The sequence below is a fragment of the Pseudorca crassidens genome, chromosome 19 (assembly GCF_039906515.1).
Source record: "Pseudorca crassidens isolate mPseCra1 chromosome 19, mPseCra1.hap1, whole genome shotgun sequence".
Lineage (NCBI taxonomy): Eukaryota > Metazoa > Chordata > Mammalia > Artiodactyla > Delphinidae > Pseudorca > Pseudorca crassidens.
This window is the reverse complement of record NC_090314.1, coordinates 21,107,062-21,123,940: the sequence shown is the minus strand read 5'-3', so window position 1 is coordinate 21,123,940 and position 16,879 is coordinate 21,107,062. Positions and strand designations below refer to the sequence as shown.

At 46.9% G+C, this 16,879-nt stretch overlaps 2 protein-coding genes across 8 annotated transcripts in view; one reads left to right on the top strand and one right to left on the bottom strand.

Annotated features, from left to right (window-relative positions):
• Window positions 1–3,518: 3,518 nt before the first annotated feature.
• On the bottom strand, window positions 3,519–15,939 carry H2BN1 (H2B.N variant histone 1). Of its 5 annotated transcripts, none has more exons than XR_010937198.1 (4): window positions 15,803–15,939; window positions 14,193–14,512; window positions 13,977–14,084; window positions 5,446–5,563 (listed from the first exon to the last, which is right to left on the bottom strand). XR_010937198.1 is itself a non-coding variant. In XM_067714343.1 (2 exons), the coding sequence occupies exons 1-2, from the start codon at window positions 6,519–6,521 to the stop codon at window positions 3,571–3,573; spliced, it is 510 nt and encodes a 169-aa protein (XP_067570444.1). In that variant the 5' UTR covers window positions 6,522–9,887; the 3' UTR covers window positions 3,519–3,570. The 5 variants fall into 5 exon arrangements, 1 of the variants encoding a protein (XP_067570444.1); XR_010937197.1 differs by having other exon boundaries at window positions 14,193–14,411; window positions 15,803–15,933; XR_010937199.1 differs by lacking the exons at window positions 5,446–5,563; window positions 13,977–14,084 and adding an exon at window positions 3,793–3,918 and having other exon boundaries at window positions 14,193–14,411; window positions 15,803–15,933.
• Window positions 15,753–16,879, top strand: part of MYO1D (myosin ID) — a 346,572-nt gene continuing 345,445 nt past the window's right edge. For all 3 annotated transcript variants that reach the window (XM_067714337.1, XM_067714339.1, XM_067714338.1), the window contains exon 1: window positions 15,753–15,918. In XM_067714337.1, coding sequence (XP_067570438.1) covers window positions 15,824–15,918 — 95 coding nt within the window. In that variant the 5' untranslated portion in view covers window positions 15,753–15,823. The remainder of the gene's footprint in view (window positions 15,919–16,879) is intronic.

Below are 16,879 nucleotides of genomic sequence, written 5' to 3'. Positions count from 1 at the left end.
CAGAGTAGTGGTTATCAGAGGGGAAGAGGCGGGGTGGGGGGAGGATGAAATGGTTAAAGAGGAGCAACTGTAAGGTGATGGCTGGTGAGACACTGCAGTGTATACAGAAATAAACATATAATGTACATGTGAAACTGACACAATGTTATAAACCAATGTTAGCTCAATAGAAAATAAGTTTTAAAAATAATAAAGAGGGGTAATAAAATACTAGAGCAAGAGAGGAGGGCTGTGAAATCTGTCTTTAGACGTCTTTCCAAAAACAAGTGTTTTGACAATTTTAAGTGTTTTTGCCAAGAGTACAGAACAGCTCCTAACTGAGGTGCAACGAAATCCTTAGCGCAGAAGTCAAGCTGGTACCTGTGATGGGTGACGGGATTTGGGGAGAAACTGTGTTTCCCTCTAGACTAAGTCAGACCCCAGTGCTTGGGGAAGGAGAATCTCAGGGGAGTTTGAGACATTAGGACCCTCTCAGCTCTTGAGTCAGCTGGGTTGACAATTCCCCAGGACAACCGTGGGCTGGAAGAGGTTTGTGTCACTACCTGGCATTTGTCTAAACCCTAAGGGTTTAGGCATTCCCAAAGCCATCCTAAGATGCTTGTTCTGGGTCCCCAGGACGGCAGAAACCTAGCAGGGAAGCCCATGTCTGGGCTTATAGCCCCCAGGTTGCCTTCAATGCCTCGATTGTCCACGTCTAGTTACCCACCTGGGCAGCAGCATCTCTACCTCCTTAGAGAGCGCAGGGCCAGTGGTCCAACTATGGAGAGAATCGGGGAGGGCTTGAGTGCCTCCCAAGTGGAGCAGAACGCCCCCTGATCACTTCATACAAGCTGGCTTTGGGGTCTGCTGACAATATAAAACCAAGAAGGTGCACTTCAAGGAGTGGTCACTGGGTGTCACCCCTGCTTCTTAGGCAAGAGCCCTCATAGGTTAGCTAACACGCAACCGTGCTGGAGGGAGACAATTCCTTCTCTGAGATTCAGTTTACAGGCCTGACATCTTCCGTGCCTTCTGTGAATCCCATGAGGTTCTTGCCCCTTTCTTCCCACTCCTCCCCGCCACATCCTGGCCGGCCTGGATTGGACGGCGCCTCATGCGGTAGCTCCCTCGCTCCTCTCTCCTTAGTTCACTCTGCAGAACCCACACTGCATTCTGCAGCCAGGCACTGCAGCAGATACACGTGGTGCAGAAAGTTACACGGCAAGACTGGCTTTGCTTTCAATTCATGACCACAGACCTTAAGCAGGTGCTTAGTCCTGGGGAGCCATTTGTCCACAGATGTCCAAGCTTCACACTTTTAGTCCATTAGACAACAACTTCATATCTTATCTGCAAGAGAAGATATGTCCCTCCTCCACTTTCACTTGTTTCACTCAAAAAAACAAAAGTACTAATTTCCTCATTTTTTCATACCCAATCTCTAAACTTCCCATATTTGTACACATTTTCTCCTCTTTCATTTCTACTCTGAATCCCATCCCCACCATCACCCTCTCAAGGTCCTTGGTCCTTTGCCTTTCTCTACGTTCTTCTGAATCTCCCTCTATGCTGGAGAATTCCATGAGCAAACAATGGCGTTCTAGTACCTATCATCTTCAAAATCTCTGTACCCAGTGACTCTCCGATTACCAGTCCAAGTCTCTGTTCCCTTTCAGTGCTAAATTTCTCCCTTTGTCTCAACACCATCAGAAAAGCTGTCTCCACTGACTAGCTCCCATTCACTCTTCAACCTGCTCAAATCTGGCTGGTACCCACCCTGCTCCAGTGGGCAGATTTCTCAATGTCACCATGATCCCCTTGTCACCAAGTGCAACAGACACAAGCATCTCCTTTTAACACTCTCCCCAGGACTGTGCACAGTGGACTGGACCCCTTTCTCCTCTCCTGGCTTCCACGACACTACCCTCTCCTGATTTCTCACATTTCCCGCCCTTTGTTTCCTTTGTCTTTTCTCCACTACCTGAATCTAAATATTAGAATTTCTTTGGTCTTGGTCCGAATTGTCTTCTCTTTTCCTTTTTATCCCATCTTCCTAGGTAATCACACCCATTCCTGCTGATGTATATGTTGCTATTTTATGCTGATTCCCAAATTTGTATCTTTGGTCCTTCCTACCTATTTGACATCTCCATTTGCATGTGTCACAGGTATTTAAGACTTAACCTGTCCGGAATGCAAATCTCAATTTACACCTCTCCCAAAACACCTGTCCTCCTGCCTAGAGCCTTGTTCATTTCTATAACCAGCCCTACTGTCCACCACACTGCTCAAGCCCTAAACTTAGGAACCATCACTTTTTCCTTCACTTCTCATATCCATTCCATTAGCAAATTCTATTGATTTGATCTCAAATTCTATTTCAAATCTCCTCACTTCTTTTCATTGCTACCTACCATCAAGCAGCCCACCATCATCCCTCCACTAAACTCATGCAAAACATTTCGAACAAATCTTCCCATTTCCACGTTCTCCTGAATCTATTCTTCACACGGCAGCAACAGTGAAGGAAAGGTGCTGTATCTTATTCTGAGTATATATAAACATACATATGTAAAACTTTGAGGTATGCTTAAGATTTATACACCTTACTGTGTGGTAAACCTCAACTAAAAACAACAGAAACCTAAACAAGATGTCAATTCCCTAGTTAAAATCCTTCAGCAGCTTCACACTGCCCTTGGAATAGCAAACCAACCCTGCGTGACTCGGCCCCAGGCTTCTTCTCCAACCTCATCTCCTAACGTACTTCTTTCTTGCTTGCTAGAACCCAGCTGCCCTGACTTTCATTTAGTTTCTCTAACAAGCTGAAAGCTTTCCTGCTGGCCTCAGGACCTTTGCTTATGCTGTTCCCTCAGCCCCAAATCCTTCCCCCCTTCTTTTCCTTCATGTCACATACCCAGGCTTTCCCAGACCACAATGTCTAAAATATATCAGCCCAGACGCAAGAGGGAAGAGATATGGGAACATATGTATATGTATAACTGATTCACTTTGTTATAAAGCAGAAACTAACACACCATTGTAAAGCAATTATACTCCAAGAAAGATGTAAAAAAATAAAATTAAAAATAAAATAAAAATAAATAAAATATATCAGCCCATTTATTCTTTCTGCTCCTAAATTATTGTATTTTTATGCTACTATTACCATTGGTTTTTCCATGGTTGGGACCAGCTTTTACATTTGACTGACACCTATTACATACATGCTATTATGCTAGGTGCTATATAGATAAACAACGTCATGGGTCTTATACTCAAAGAGCAAACAGACCCCTTTTCCCTTTATTTTTTAGTTTCCATAAGTCAAGGTAGGGGTGCTTAAATTAAGAAAAGAAATCCTCAGTTCATATCAGTGCAGCATCCCCTACCTTGGGGCTGGAGTGGGGGGAGCGATGGTAAGTCCACAGTGTAACATGTTGAATTGTGTCCAAAAATACAATAGGTAAGCTCAAAACAGGGCAGATGCGCGCTTAAGAAAAAACGTTAAAAACCGTAAGCAAGCATCACACACAAGAGAAAGTGCCTTTCCTTTATTTATTTATCTATTTTCACAAATTAAGTCGGAGGCTAAAAATGCAAGACCCAGAGACCAGGTGTGTCACACCGAGACCACCACTGCAGCAGGTTCTTCTCAGATACTTCATCTTCCAGCTCAGTCCTCCAACGGACCCAATTTTGTTTGACAAGTGTAATCATTTCAACAACAGGGCCATTCAGATTCACTTCATTTATTCCCAAGCTCTTCCGAGAGCATCTCTGCTTGACTACCTCAAGGATCTCTCTGCTGGTGACGGTTCTTCTGTGGTTGTAGAGGGACAGTCTAACCGCTTCCAGGCTAACCCGTTCCAGCCACCAATCCTCCAGAGCTCCCAGTGCATCCAAGATCCAGGAGCACCCACTGAAGTCTGGGTGGGTCTGGGACAGAAACAGCATAAGGGTGAGACAGAGAAGTGGAGGCTCCCATAGTCAGGAACGTATGGTCCAACCCAGTACCCGAGTACCCATGGCTTCTGTGGATTCATGTGTCCGTGGAAACGTACGACCCACCCAAAGGGACAACAGTAGAGATGTGATGAAGGAAACTAGGCCACTGTACCTGTCAGCTCTCTCTGAGGAAGAGGGAGGGAAGGGAATTTGTAGGTATGTGAGAAAGATAACCTTTGGATAATACAAACTAACTCTGGTCACTTCAACTTTTGCGCCTTGGTTTTTCCTAATAGAAGCAGAGTTAACATCCGGCACCTTCTGAAGATGGAAAATATAGTTTTAACTTCCAGTATACTTTCACACTCTATATTCATATTAGTGAGCATTTAACACTTTCTAATTTCCCGCCTTACTTCCTTGTGCCAACAGGATCTCCAGCCAAGCTGGGAATACTTGCTCTTCCTCAGGTGTGTCCCTATGTTTTCTGGTCCCCATGCCACTGTGTATCTGTCACCTCTACCTCCCATGCCTGCACCCAGCTCCACCTTTCAAATCCCATCCATCCTTTAAGGCTCTTCCCCAAGTGCCACCTCTGGCTTATCTGCATTCCACACAATCCCCCCACTGAGGACCAGAGCACTTTTTGTTCTCAGAGCCTGTGTCACACACTGCCTATGTCATTAGTGTCCTCGTCTGAAGTTAGAGAGGCAGCAGAAACAGTCCAAAGAACGCTGCCCTGAGAATCACCCCTCCTGGGCTCTAATCCTAACTGGCACGAGACATCATGTTAGCAAGTCATAGACCCACACTGGGCCTCAGTTTCTTGAAAGGAAAGGTTTGAGGTGGGATTCTAAACATTCCTCGTGGTTTTCATAATTTACAGGTATTTGCTCAATGCGCCCCCCAACACACACACACACACACACACACACACACACACACACACACACACACACACACACACAGCAGGACCGTGAGCCCCTCTACAACAGAGCCCTCATCGTTTTCATCTGAGCTCCCGCAGCAGGTCTGGCTGGCACTTAGGCACTCAATACGTTTATCCAACCGACCTCTGGTTTTATCCTCGCAGCGCCCTGAAAGGCTGACCCAAGGTCACGGACCTGACCCTTTGGAGGCTTGAAGAAGCAGGGCGGCCTGCTAGACCCACGAGGTTAAGGACAGGCCAAGGAAAAACTAATGCTCAGAAGAATTCTTAGTTCAAGTACTCCCACCGAAGGCCTTTCCAGCCAAATGCAGGATCCCCTGCAGGAGCTCACAACGGGGGGCTGATTTTGCCCTCCGGGGGACACTGGGCATTATTTGTGGACACTTTTGGTGGTCACACTGGGAGGGAGGGCGCTACTGGTATTTAGTGGGCAGAGGCCAGTGACTCTGCTCAACACCCCACAATGCACAGGACAGCGTCCCACGCAAAGAACTACCCAGAGCCCGTTGTCAACAGTGCTTGTGGTTGAGAACCCTGTTCTGAATCACACACCTTCTCTCCTTCTCCTGTCATTCCTTAATCCCATTTTCCCTTCTTCTCCCAGAATAAACAACAGATTCCAAATGATACTACTGGAATACAGGGGGCTTCGGTACAATTACAGACATGAGCACTCAGCCTTGCTTCCTGGGCACGAAGAAATAAAATCCCATTAACATATGCACACTATTGTATATAAAATAGATAATCAACACGGACCTGCTGTAGAGCACAGGGAACTCTACTCAACACTCTGAAAAAGAATAGATACATGTATATGTATAACTGAATCACTCTGCTGTACACCTGATACTAACACAACACTGTAAATCAACTATACTCCAAAATAAAATAAAAATTAAAAAAAAAAGAATATCCCAAATCAAGCCTTAACACATCTTTCAGAGAATCTCCTTCCTGTCTTCCCCATAGCTTCTCTTGAAGGGGAAGACTTTCCTGATTTTGTTTTCTACAATTTGTATGCCATGGGGTGAGGTGTTGGGTGGGCAGGAAAAAGGAATGAGTGCCTACCTACTGAAAGAAATTTCTAAGTATAATATAGATGACCATTTAATGAAAACCTGCTATTTGCAACTCTTCAAAGCGACAGAACAGACGAGGTGGTGGATCCCCTCTCTGCAGGAAAAGGGGAGGGCAATTAAGAATCACTTAACAGATTAGCTGTCAACAGATACAAGAAAGGGAGACACCAAGGGCTCAGGTGTTCAGAGTTGCTGCCAACAGAGAGAAAGGCAAGTAGGAGAAGATAGCAGCCATTCACAGATCCAGTTTATAGCAGCTGTTTTGCAACCAACTTTTCAGGAACTCAACGTGTGAGGAAGGACTCCTGCACCAGAAGTTGAAGTCAAGGTCACACCCAGGGCCACTAACATGATACCTGTCTTGGCCATTCTCAGTTTGCATAAAGAGAGTCCCAACTCACTTGCTTTAGGATTTTCCCCATGTAACTAAAATATGCCTCCTTCTTCTTCCTCCTCTTCTTCCCAGAGGTGGAGCTGGCCCACCCATCCTTCTCTTTGGCTGGGATATAAATTGTGGGCTTCTTCTTAGGGAACCGTAGGCCATGTAAGCAAATGAAGTGCATGTGGAAGACTTGTCTTTACACTTCTAGCTCAGAGCACTGGCCGTAGGCAAGGGCAGCGCTGAAGAGGTTTTATAGGGAGTGCTGGAAGACATTCTTTCCTAATAAAATCAGTCATTAGTGACTGCACTTGCAAGAGATGAAGGCTCTCAGAGTCCTCAAGAGATATTAGACATAGGGTCTAAAGCCAGCTTGAGTTACCCTCCCGAAGGAGCATGAGGTGGGAAACGCATGTGTTCTTTGGCTCTTATCCCAGGTGAAAGGGAGCATCCGTTTGATGTTAGCAGCCATCCGTTTACCAGGTAATGCTCATTTCAGAAGTTATTCTTTGTATGTGCCTAACTCCAGGTGTTCTTATGACAATGGTTCTTAGCCATGAAAATTTCAATTCAAAAGGACCAGAAGTGGGATCCTGGAAGCTGTATATTTCGAAAGCATCCCAGGTGAATCTAATGACCAGCCAGATTTGGGATTCATGGGTCTATAAGACCTTCCTAAAGCAACGACACCAGATTCGTGGCTGGGGTTGGAGAAGCTCCTCACAGATGTGGTGCTTAAGTCACATGAATTTCTATCTGCCGTGGGAGAGAAATGTCTCTCTTGAAAGGCAAGTGTGTGCCTGGTTATTCAAATGCAATTAGGAACTCAGGAGACAAAGCTTGGATGGGAAAGCCAGCAAGTCACTGTACCTTCAAGACTGAAGGTTGAGAAACTGTAGATAGAGAGGCCGTGAACTCCCTGCAATTAGTATATCAGCTCAGCTACAAGGACGTGACCAGCCTGACACGAACCAACAGATAAGAGGACACCAGAGAACCAGGGTTCAAAAGATAAAAAGGACCAGAATGGAACACTCTTTCCTCTCCCACCTGGTTATGAGCCGTATCGAAGTCCCAGTGGAGGGACTGGTGAATAAGGAAGTACTATCAGCTTACATTTATTGAGCCCTAACTATGTCCTGGACCCCATGCTAGGTGCTTAACATACTTTATCTCACTTAATTATCATAGCAATATTACGAGGTAAGTTGTATGTACTTGAACTTTACAGAAGAGGAAACAGTCTCAGAGGGCTGACGTGACTTGCCTGATGTCACATCAGTGCATAAGTGTCAGAATCAGCACCTGAGCCTTTGCTTCTAACCCCACACTCTACCACCTTCCAGACCTGAACACCAGAGCCCCATGACCCTTATAATTACCCATGTGTGCTCTGTGCAGTCGCTATGTGTATCATTCATTGATGGAGAACTTGGAATGTAACTTATCCATAGTGTAGGCTCAATTCTTCTGAATTAATCATTTGATCACCACCACGGAAGCTAAACTGAACCCTTCTGTGAAAGGAAAAAGTGATTCCCTCTTACCTGGTTGTCAAAGCCACATCCCGCCCACCACTCCAACTCCTCCGCCCATTTCACCAGCTTCCTCTCATTATTTCTCTGTTTAAAACATAATCTATGCCTAGAGCATATATTGTATGATGAAGTGAATTGGACGTTTTAATGCAAAGAAGTAAATGAAAACGGGCAGGTATCATCAAGGCATTGTGGGATGACGCTGTTCACTGGAACCGGGCAGTGGGAAGGGTCGGGCCAGGAGGGAACTGAATCAGTGCCATAATGTCAAGATGCTGGAGAGCATTTGGGGGAAGCGTGAGAAGAGCAGATGTGGTGTTGCCATGGGAATGTAGCACAGAGGGCCTAGCCAGATGGCATTCTCTCGATGCAAAATATTCGGCGACTTTTGATCCCCTGCTAAGTGTAAGGTCCACGGTTATGCATGGAAATGGTGATAAATGACCAATAGGAATCACAAGACTCAGAGGAAAACGTGATCAGAAGACGCACCAACATCTACTAGAAATCTCAGTCTGCTGAAAAGGACATGAAATCAATGATTACCTGCTAATAATTTCCCTATCCTGAAGACAAAAGAAGAAATTACGCTAATAGGCATGCTAGCTCATATTCATTGAGTGCTTGCTACCTGCCTTGACTGATACGAAGCACCTTATGGACGTCATCTCATTTCATGGTTTTAACACTCAGAGATGGGTTTTATCATCTCTTTAACAAAGATGAGGAAACCGAGGCTTATCAAGATGACGTAAGGTGTTCAAGGTCACACAGGTAGTAAGTCGCAGAACTAGGAATTGAGCTGCAATATGTCTGACATCAAAATTCCCATCAATATTTCTCTAAATTAGGCCCCCTGCCCACTGGCAGCAGAATCCCTTGGGCTGCTCGTTAAAATGAAGACCCCCCCCAACCCCTAACCTACACCACCGGTACAGGTATTTAAAGTTTGGGTACCACTGTACTACCTCCGCCTCTTGAGTATGGGAGAAATGCTACTCTGAACTGAAGGGCTATTCTGTACAGAAGGGCTAGATAGATAGCAGTCAGACACAGAACTTAACGTTGAGAAGGCAGAGCTCAAAGAGATCAGAGAAAATAGTGTTAGGGTTCTATGGATAGAAACTCTAAAAGGCAGGTCAGCTCAAGAAAAACAGGAGGCCCTTCCTTAACTGGCTATGACCCCGGCTCCTCTCCTTGGTTACAATTCACTTCAATCTGGTCCTCTCTTGGTGGAACAGAAGACGCAAAGGGCAAACCAGGTTCCTACATATTATGAGTAACAGGAGCAGAGGATGGGAGTGTTGGGAGCTGGCTGACGTACAGGGCACGGAGTGAGTTAGGGCAGTGATTCAGGAGTAAGACGGAGCGAAAGGGTGTTGAGCCCGCTTTTGTGTGGAGACACCGGCATGGCATGGAGGAGGCCTGATGAGTCAAATGCCGGGCAGATCCAGGCATTGTATTCAATAGCATATGGTGGAGGGGATTCAGGCATTGGGCGGGATACTTGATCACATGGCCTCGGAGGTCTCCTGGGTTTTATACATTCTACTTTTAAACCATTAAAAATTTTCCCTGTGTCATTTCTTTAGAGTTCAGGTTGTCAGAATTTGGATAGAAGTACTGCTCATCGTATTCTACCTCTAGGTAGTCTGAAGAATGAATCCAGTTGACTGGATAAAGTCAGAGGGTCACACTGTGCACTTTAACATCATCTTATTTCATGATCTTAACTCTAGGAGATGAATACAGCCGCAGCTCACCAGTTGAGAAGCTTCTCATGAATGGCAGAAGGAGATGGGGTCTAGGAGGCAGATGAGAAGATGTCACCTTGAGTATGATGTCACACTCTTCCTGCAATGTCAGTTCTCTGGATACTAATCAAATATTAATGGTGGATGTTATCTGTACTAACTACTTGCTATTCTGTCAGGTGGAGGGAAGAAAGGAATTGGACTTTTCCTGACCCCAGCAATATTTTCTCTAGCCTCTACTCCAAGCTTTTAGAAGAGAACAAGGGGAATGGGGAAAAGGAGGACATCAGCCTCCCACTTAGAAATGGGGTAGGGAGGTCCTGGGGTTACCCAGGGGAGATCTAGGGTGCTGCTCTCCCTTTTCTTTACTACACACACACACACACACACACACACACACCGTCTTACAAGTGAGTATTCATGTTGGATAGTGGAAGCAATCCACTACCCAAATCGGAAGTTGTAAGGTCTGGTCTCAGCTCTACCAACCTAGTCAAAGTCAGAAGCTCTTCCTGGGGCCCACTTTCCCCATCTGTAAAGGGGTACATATGTTTGATTACATGGCCATTAGGATTCCTTAGAATCCTGCTACTCAAGGTCTGGTCTACAGTCTGGCTGCAACAGCATCACTAGGGGATCCTGCTAAAATGCAGATTGCAATTCAGTGAGTTAAGATCTACTCAGGTGGGACCTGAGACTGCATTTCTAACAAGATCCCAAGTGATTCTTATACACCTTAAAATTTGAGACATCCTGCCTTAAGATGCAAGATTCAATCCATGAACTGATTGTGGATGTGTTTTCCCTCTCATGGGATCCTATCACACTCCCAAATTTTCTACCTCTAGGACCCCTTCCAACGGCCAGAATAGCTTGAGTTATTGATTTTCTGGCATAGGGCACAGAGGAATGCCACATGCTCCCTGAAATATAACCCTACATCTACACATCCCCATTTACAAATAAATTAACTCACTAATTAATTCATCTACTCGATTCAAGAAATATCTAAGGGGCATCAGGCACAGACTGAGGGCTGGAGATAAAAGGATGAGTAGGGCATGGCCTCTGTCCTAGCAAGTCGAGGGACTTGCCTGGACAGCCAACTCCAACTCAGTGTGATAAGCACTCTTCCTCTACCATCTGACCCTGTCTTTCCTGAGGCCTTAAACAATGTGGCTCCAGTGCCAGCTCCGGGGGACGTGCTCTTGGGACAGCCCTTTTCTGGTGACTCACGGGATACTGACAGTGATGGCTTGCTGAAGTTCTTCTCCATTCCCCAATGATTAGGACCTGTGGTGTGATCCCCCTCTTAGCTCAGGGGTTCTTTTATTTTAATGTATTTTTTTGGCTGTACCTCGCAGCTTGCGGGATCTTAATTCCCAGACCAGGGATCAAATCTGGGCCACAGCAGTGAAAGCACCAAGTCCTAACCACTGGTCCACCAGGGAATTCCCAGGGGTTCTTTTGGTTTTTTTTTTTAACATCTTTATTGGAGTATAGTTGCTTTACAATGGTGTGTTAGTTTCCGCCCAGGGGTTCTTAACTTTGGATCCACAGACAGGTTATTCTGGGCCTGGATCAGGGGAGTCCACGTGCAAACTGTTTTGCATGTGTGCTTAAGACATTTGTCCTGGGAGAGAAAGTTCCCGTGTTTTCATCAAGGGAAAATGAAACCTAAGAATTGGAAACCAGTGTCTTGTTACTATCCACCTGCTGCCCTGAGACCCTGGCAGTTGCAGCCCCTTTCCTTCTCTTCTTCCTCCTCAGCTGCTATCTCCCAACTTCCTCTGAGCTTAGGTTGATTATGTTAAAAGTAGCTCTGTCGGGCTTCCCTGGTGGCGCAGTGGTTGAGAGTCCGCCTGCCTATACAGGGGACGCGGGTTTCTGCCCCGGTCCGGGAAGATCCCACATGCCGCGGGGCGGCTGGGCCCGTGAGCCATGGCCGCTGAGCCTGCGCATCCGGAGCCTGTGCTCCACAACGGGAGAGGCCACAGCAGTGAGAGGCCCGCGTACCGCAAAAAAAAAAAAAAAGTAGCTCTGTCTGTAGTATCAGCCATTTCAAAGAGCTAAGGGAAGATCCTTGTCCCCAACTCAGCATCGTCACAGGTAAGCACAGCTGAACCACAGGCACAGCGGGCAAGAAATTCCTAGAACCCGGAACCAGGTCTTGAGCAGTTGGTCCCCCGTCCCTGTCTTTAATAGCTAGAGGTGAGAAGGTGAGCTTCTTAAGTCACTTTCTGTGCTTTCAGGCTATTTTATGACAGTGACCTCTGCTATGAAAATTCCCTTTCCTTTGTGCTGTGAGATGTCTAAAGAGGGAAAGGCAGGGCTGAAGGCGTTGGGGGTGGGTGGGGGGAGGGGTCCACAGGTGGGTAAGTCATCAGTGACACCAGGGAGACAACTGTTGGGTCTGTTTTTACTCTAAAAAATGTAGGCCTCAGAAACCATAGAGAACATATACGCTGTCTTTGATGTATCATTCTTAGTTCAAATCCAACCTTAGGCATGAAAGAGGAGGATGTATGTTTTGGATAATATCTAAGGCAGAGGGTTCTATATCATTTCCATATGGTTGTGAGTGCATTATGAAGTTATTTTGCCACATAAATTCGCCTTTCTACTTCTGCTCTAGAATAATTGGGGCTCATACAATAAATTTATAAAATGCCCTTTGAATATGCTTTGTGACTATGTCCTTCCTGGCCTTCCTGCTTCTGTCTTGTGGGATTTAGGCTGAGCCATCTTCCCAGATACAACGCACCTGGTAAAGAGAGGGAGGATGGGGCAGCCCAGAAACATTCTGGGAAAGTAGAAGGATGGGAGCAAATATTTGCTGTGGAAAATTCAGAGTTGATTTTTTAGGGAGAACCCAGCACAGATCCTCTGCAGCTGGTGTCAACAGCAGACGGGTTTTTCGGACAACAGCTTTTGTTCAGTGTGAACATGTAGCATGCAGGCCTGGCCCCAAGAGAGAAGTGAACACAGCCCTGAGACCTGCCTGCAGGGGCAGGAGATGGGAATGAGATAAACGCTGCACAATGAACGGCTTTTAATGCAGAAAATCTACCAACAAGGGTGGATTTACAAACTCACATTACATAACCCATAGAGTCACAGATCATTCCCTATTCCTTCATCAAGCAAGCGTCTATTAAGAGTTTCACACGCTAAGCCCTGTGCTACTAGGGGCCAGAGCTACATCCAAGAACAGGACAGACACAGCTTCCAGTACTCATGGCCCTGACACTCTAATGTGATAGATGGACAATAGGTTTGTTAAAGTGCATTCAGCCTGTAACGAGGATGACACTTCCAGGGTGCTGTGGGGGCACAGAGCAGGGACTTAGCCAACCCTGACTCAGGAGATCATGGAAGCCTTCCTGGAGGAAGTGATGTTGAGGCTGAGAGCAGAGGGATGAGCAGAAATTAGCTAGGCCACAGGGATGAGAGGCAGGACAAGAGGGAAGAGAATTTCAGGCATGGAACAGGTTGTACTCTCTCTGGGGCATATTTGACAACTAAGGTAAACATGAAATTCTTTCATCTAAATTATAAAAACATATTTAAAATAGAAATTGTTGAAATTATGTTTGGTTTTTAGAATTATTTTTGGTTTTAGTGTTTATAATCTCCTAGCATATGTATGACAACCAGAGTGAATAGATAGTCTGTACCAGAGCTTTCAAGGTGTGTGCTGGTTTTCCAGTTCTGGAATGTCTGCAAACTTCCAATGTGACTTTCATTTCTAAGTGTTACATGATTGCCTTCTCTCTCTCTTTTTTTTTTTCCTTTTAAGTATAGTAGATTTGTAATGTCGTATTAGTTTCAGGTGTACAGCAAAGTGATTCAGGTGCGTGTGTGTGTGTGTGTATTCTTTTTCAGATTTTCTTCCAAAATAGGAAAAAATTATTACAATGTGATTCTTAAAAATAAACCTTTTAGAATTTTAGAACAGTTTTAGATTATTTGATTTTTAACTTTATATTTTGAAATAATTTCAAACTTACAGAAAAGTTGCAAGAAGACTGGAAAAAAAAGGCTTCCATATATTCTTTATACACCAATAGTTAATATTTTCCTACAGCCCCACTGGACAGATTTGGGTTCAGCAAAAGAGCCTCATTGGTCTCAATGCCTGATTTTATACTAATTTGCACTTTAAATTGATTAACTACCCTTTGCATATGTTGTGTATATGTTTTACACATTGGGCTCCTGTACAAGACACTGATTAACACAGGAGTCTCCTTGCTTTGCGCATGTGAAAACCACAATTGCATCCCACCATAGATCCTACCCACTGTACAACTGCTTCTGCCCTAACAACCCAGGGGATATACCTACCTCCATCTTCCAATAATAGTTTCCAATGAGTGTGGTCCCTGGTTGCTCTAAATTGCACAGAATTTGAGATTTCTTCCTTTTCTTTTTGAAACTCAGTTTTACTGTATACTAAAACATACCAATGCAAACATTTTAGGAATGTACCACACTCTATGCAATCACCCACTTAGCCACTGACCCACCCACACAAATGACCCAAGCAAAGGATGGTCCTACCTTGGAAAGTATCTAAACCGGAGTTCTTATTCCACAAACGAGGACACTGAGATTCAGAGAGGTGTCTTCTGAAGAACGAGAGCTGCTAATGGTAGTCAGACTGCAACTCATCTCTGCCTGTGACAGAGACTGGGGTGGCTTTCTTATGGCGGACGTGCTCATGCAGGAGGTGATCAAGCTGTCTTACCCTCTCTCTTGGCCAGGGTGGGTTGTTGGATGCTGAAGCAAACGTGAGCAAGGTCCTTAGGTCTGGCTTAACACATCTCACAGTCAGCCATAGTTTAGGAGTCCAGCCATGTCTTTGGGGGCTTCTAGATTTCCTGGTAGGTTTTGAAATAGAAGGTGGTCCTAATAGAAACACACGACTGAAGAGGTGCAGCTGCCTTAGAAAGCCATTTATAATAGATTTTCACTGAGAAAATGCAGTCTCGGTTCCAAAAGAATTTTCTAAGATCAACCAATGTATCTGTAAATTGGAGACCACTTAAAACCCATTCTATTCCATTGAACCATTGTGCATTTCATATGTACATGTGCAAGGCACTACACCAGACTCCTTGGTGTGTGTCAAGGGGGATATGGAGAAGTTCAGGACATGGTCCCATGCTCAAGAAGCCTACAGTTATCCCAGGGAGATGATACATAGATAGATGAAAAACTTAATAACAATATAAGGTAATGTTTGATGACATGCTCAGGTGAGTGGAAGAGAAAAATGGATCACGGAACACTGGAGAAGGAAAGCAGTGTGCCATGTGGCTAAACGCTGGGGCTCATAAGTCAAATGACCTGGATGAAATTGCAGCTTCCCCACTACTTAGGTAGCCGTGCGCAAGTTACTTAAGTTCTCTAAGGCCCTTATAAAAGCTCTGGGCACTTTTGGTACCCCCAACGTGTTAATTATTATTACTGTCTCTCAGTCTGAGCGTGAACCATCATTTTAAGGATGGAGAGGATGTGAGCAGAAGAGGGCTTCGCAGCAGGGTGACAGAATCGTAATGAATTATCCACGCGAGAAGCTCCACAAGACACTTTCGTAACTTTGTTGGCATATACCAAGCCCGGGCGGAGGCGGCAATCCTGGAAACTTGATTCCACCCACCTCCTACGTTCGCACGCCTCGGTACCGCCCCCCTGAGCTCCCAGCGCCTGTCCCCAGAGGGCGCTGCCACCCCTCCGCCTCCGCCCGGCCCGGAGCGCGCCCCCGCCGGCCGCCACGCGCGTGCGCGCCGCCCAGGTGAGGAGGTGGTGGCCTTCGCCGCGGGGGCGGCTCCTCGGCCGGGGGGGCGGGGCGGGGCGGAGAGGCCGGGCCGGGGCGGGTGGGGCGGGCAGCCGCGGGGCCGGGGCCAGACAAGGCCAGAGGCGGGACCAACCGCCGCCGTCTCCGTCTCGTTGTCTCTTCCCCCACAGCGCCGGGCAGCCGCCGCGGGAAAAGCGGAAACTGCCGGGTGAGCCGCGCCGGACGAGAGCGCGCCGAGGAGCAGCGGGTCGGCCTCCGTCCCGCCGAGCCGCCGCGGCGCCCCCTTTCCCGCGCCCCGCCCCGGCCCCGCCCGAGCTCGCCGCGCGCCCCCGCCGCCCGAGCGCGCCCACCTGAACCCGTCCGCGCCCACCTGAGCCCGTGCGCCGGCGCCATGGCGGAGCAGGAGAGCCTGGAGTTCGGGAAGGCGGACTTCGTGCTGATGGACACCGTCTCTATGCCCGAGTTCATGGCCAACCTTCGGCTCAGGTGAGGGCGGAGCGGCCGTGCCCAATGCTGCGAGCCTGCGCTTTCCCGAGAGGGGGCGCCCTTGCGGTGCGGCCGGATTGGGGGTGTAGGGGGTGCACCGAGCGCGAGGGATGGAGTGCGGCCGGATTGGGGTGTCCGGGGTCCTCTGAGCTCGATGGTTGAGCTTTCCCGAGAGGGGACGCCCTGGGGTGCGGCCGCATTGGAGTGGAAGGGGCGTGCCGAGCTCCAGGACTGCGCCTTCTAGAGAGGGGGTGTCCTTGGGTGCTGTCCGGACGGGGGAGGGGGGTGTCGGGGGGAGGCAGCGCTTGGGGCCAGGCAGCTAGTGCGCTGCCCCAGGTAAGTGCTGTGGGCGGGCCGGGTGACCTAATGGAAACAAAAGTAGAGGGAAATGAAAACTTTCGGGAGAGTCGTGGCGGCCGCAAGGCTCAGGGAAGACTGGAGGGTTGTTTTGGAGAGAGCCTAGGGTCTCATCGTGGTTTCACACTTGGTTCTTTTCTTTTTTCGCTTTCGTCTTCTTTTTTTAGTTTTTCCTGGCGTGGTTCCATCGCGTCATTCAGGACGCTATGGAGTGATCCCTGAGCTGTCTGTTCCGGGACACTGGCTATTTTTTAGTTACTCTCTGAACGTAATTAGACGCGTTTCCAGACATCGAAGAGACTGCTCTGCTCTCCAGTGCCAAGATAAACTGTCTGAATTTGACAAGGCATTCATGGTTTCAGTTTTTTCAAGGAGTTGTGGATGGAACCCTTGTGTTACTGACATCCTTGAGAATGTAGTCACAACTCAACGCCCCGAGATGGGCTTCCAGGACGAGTTTGTTTTAGAAAGGCTTCTACATGGGGTTATTTCACTCCTGATAGAGTAATATGTAAGCAGAGCTTTAAAGTAGTTTGAGTTTTTTTTAAAGAAAACATTACAGTAAACGGAGTTCCAAATAACTGAGTTGGGGGGGGAGGTGTTT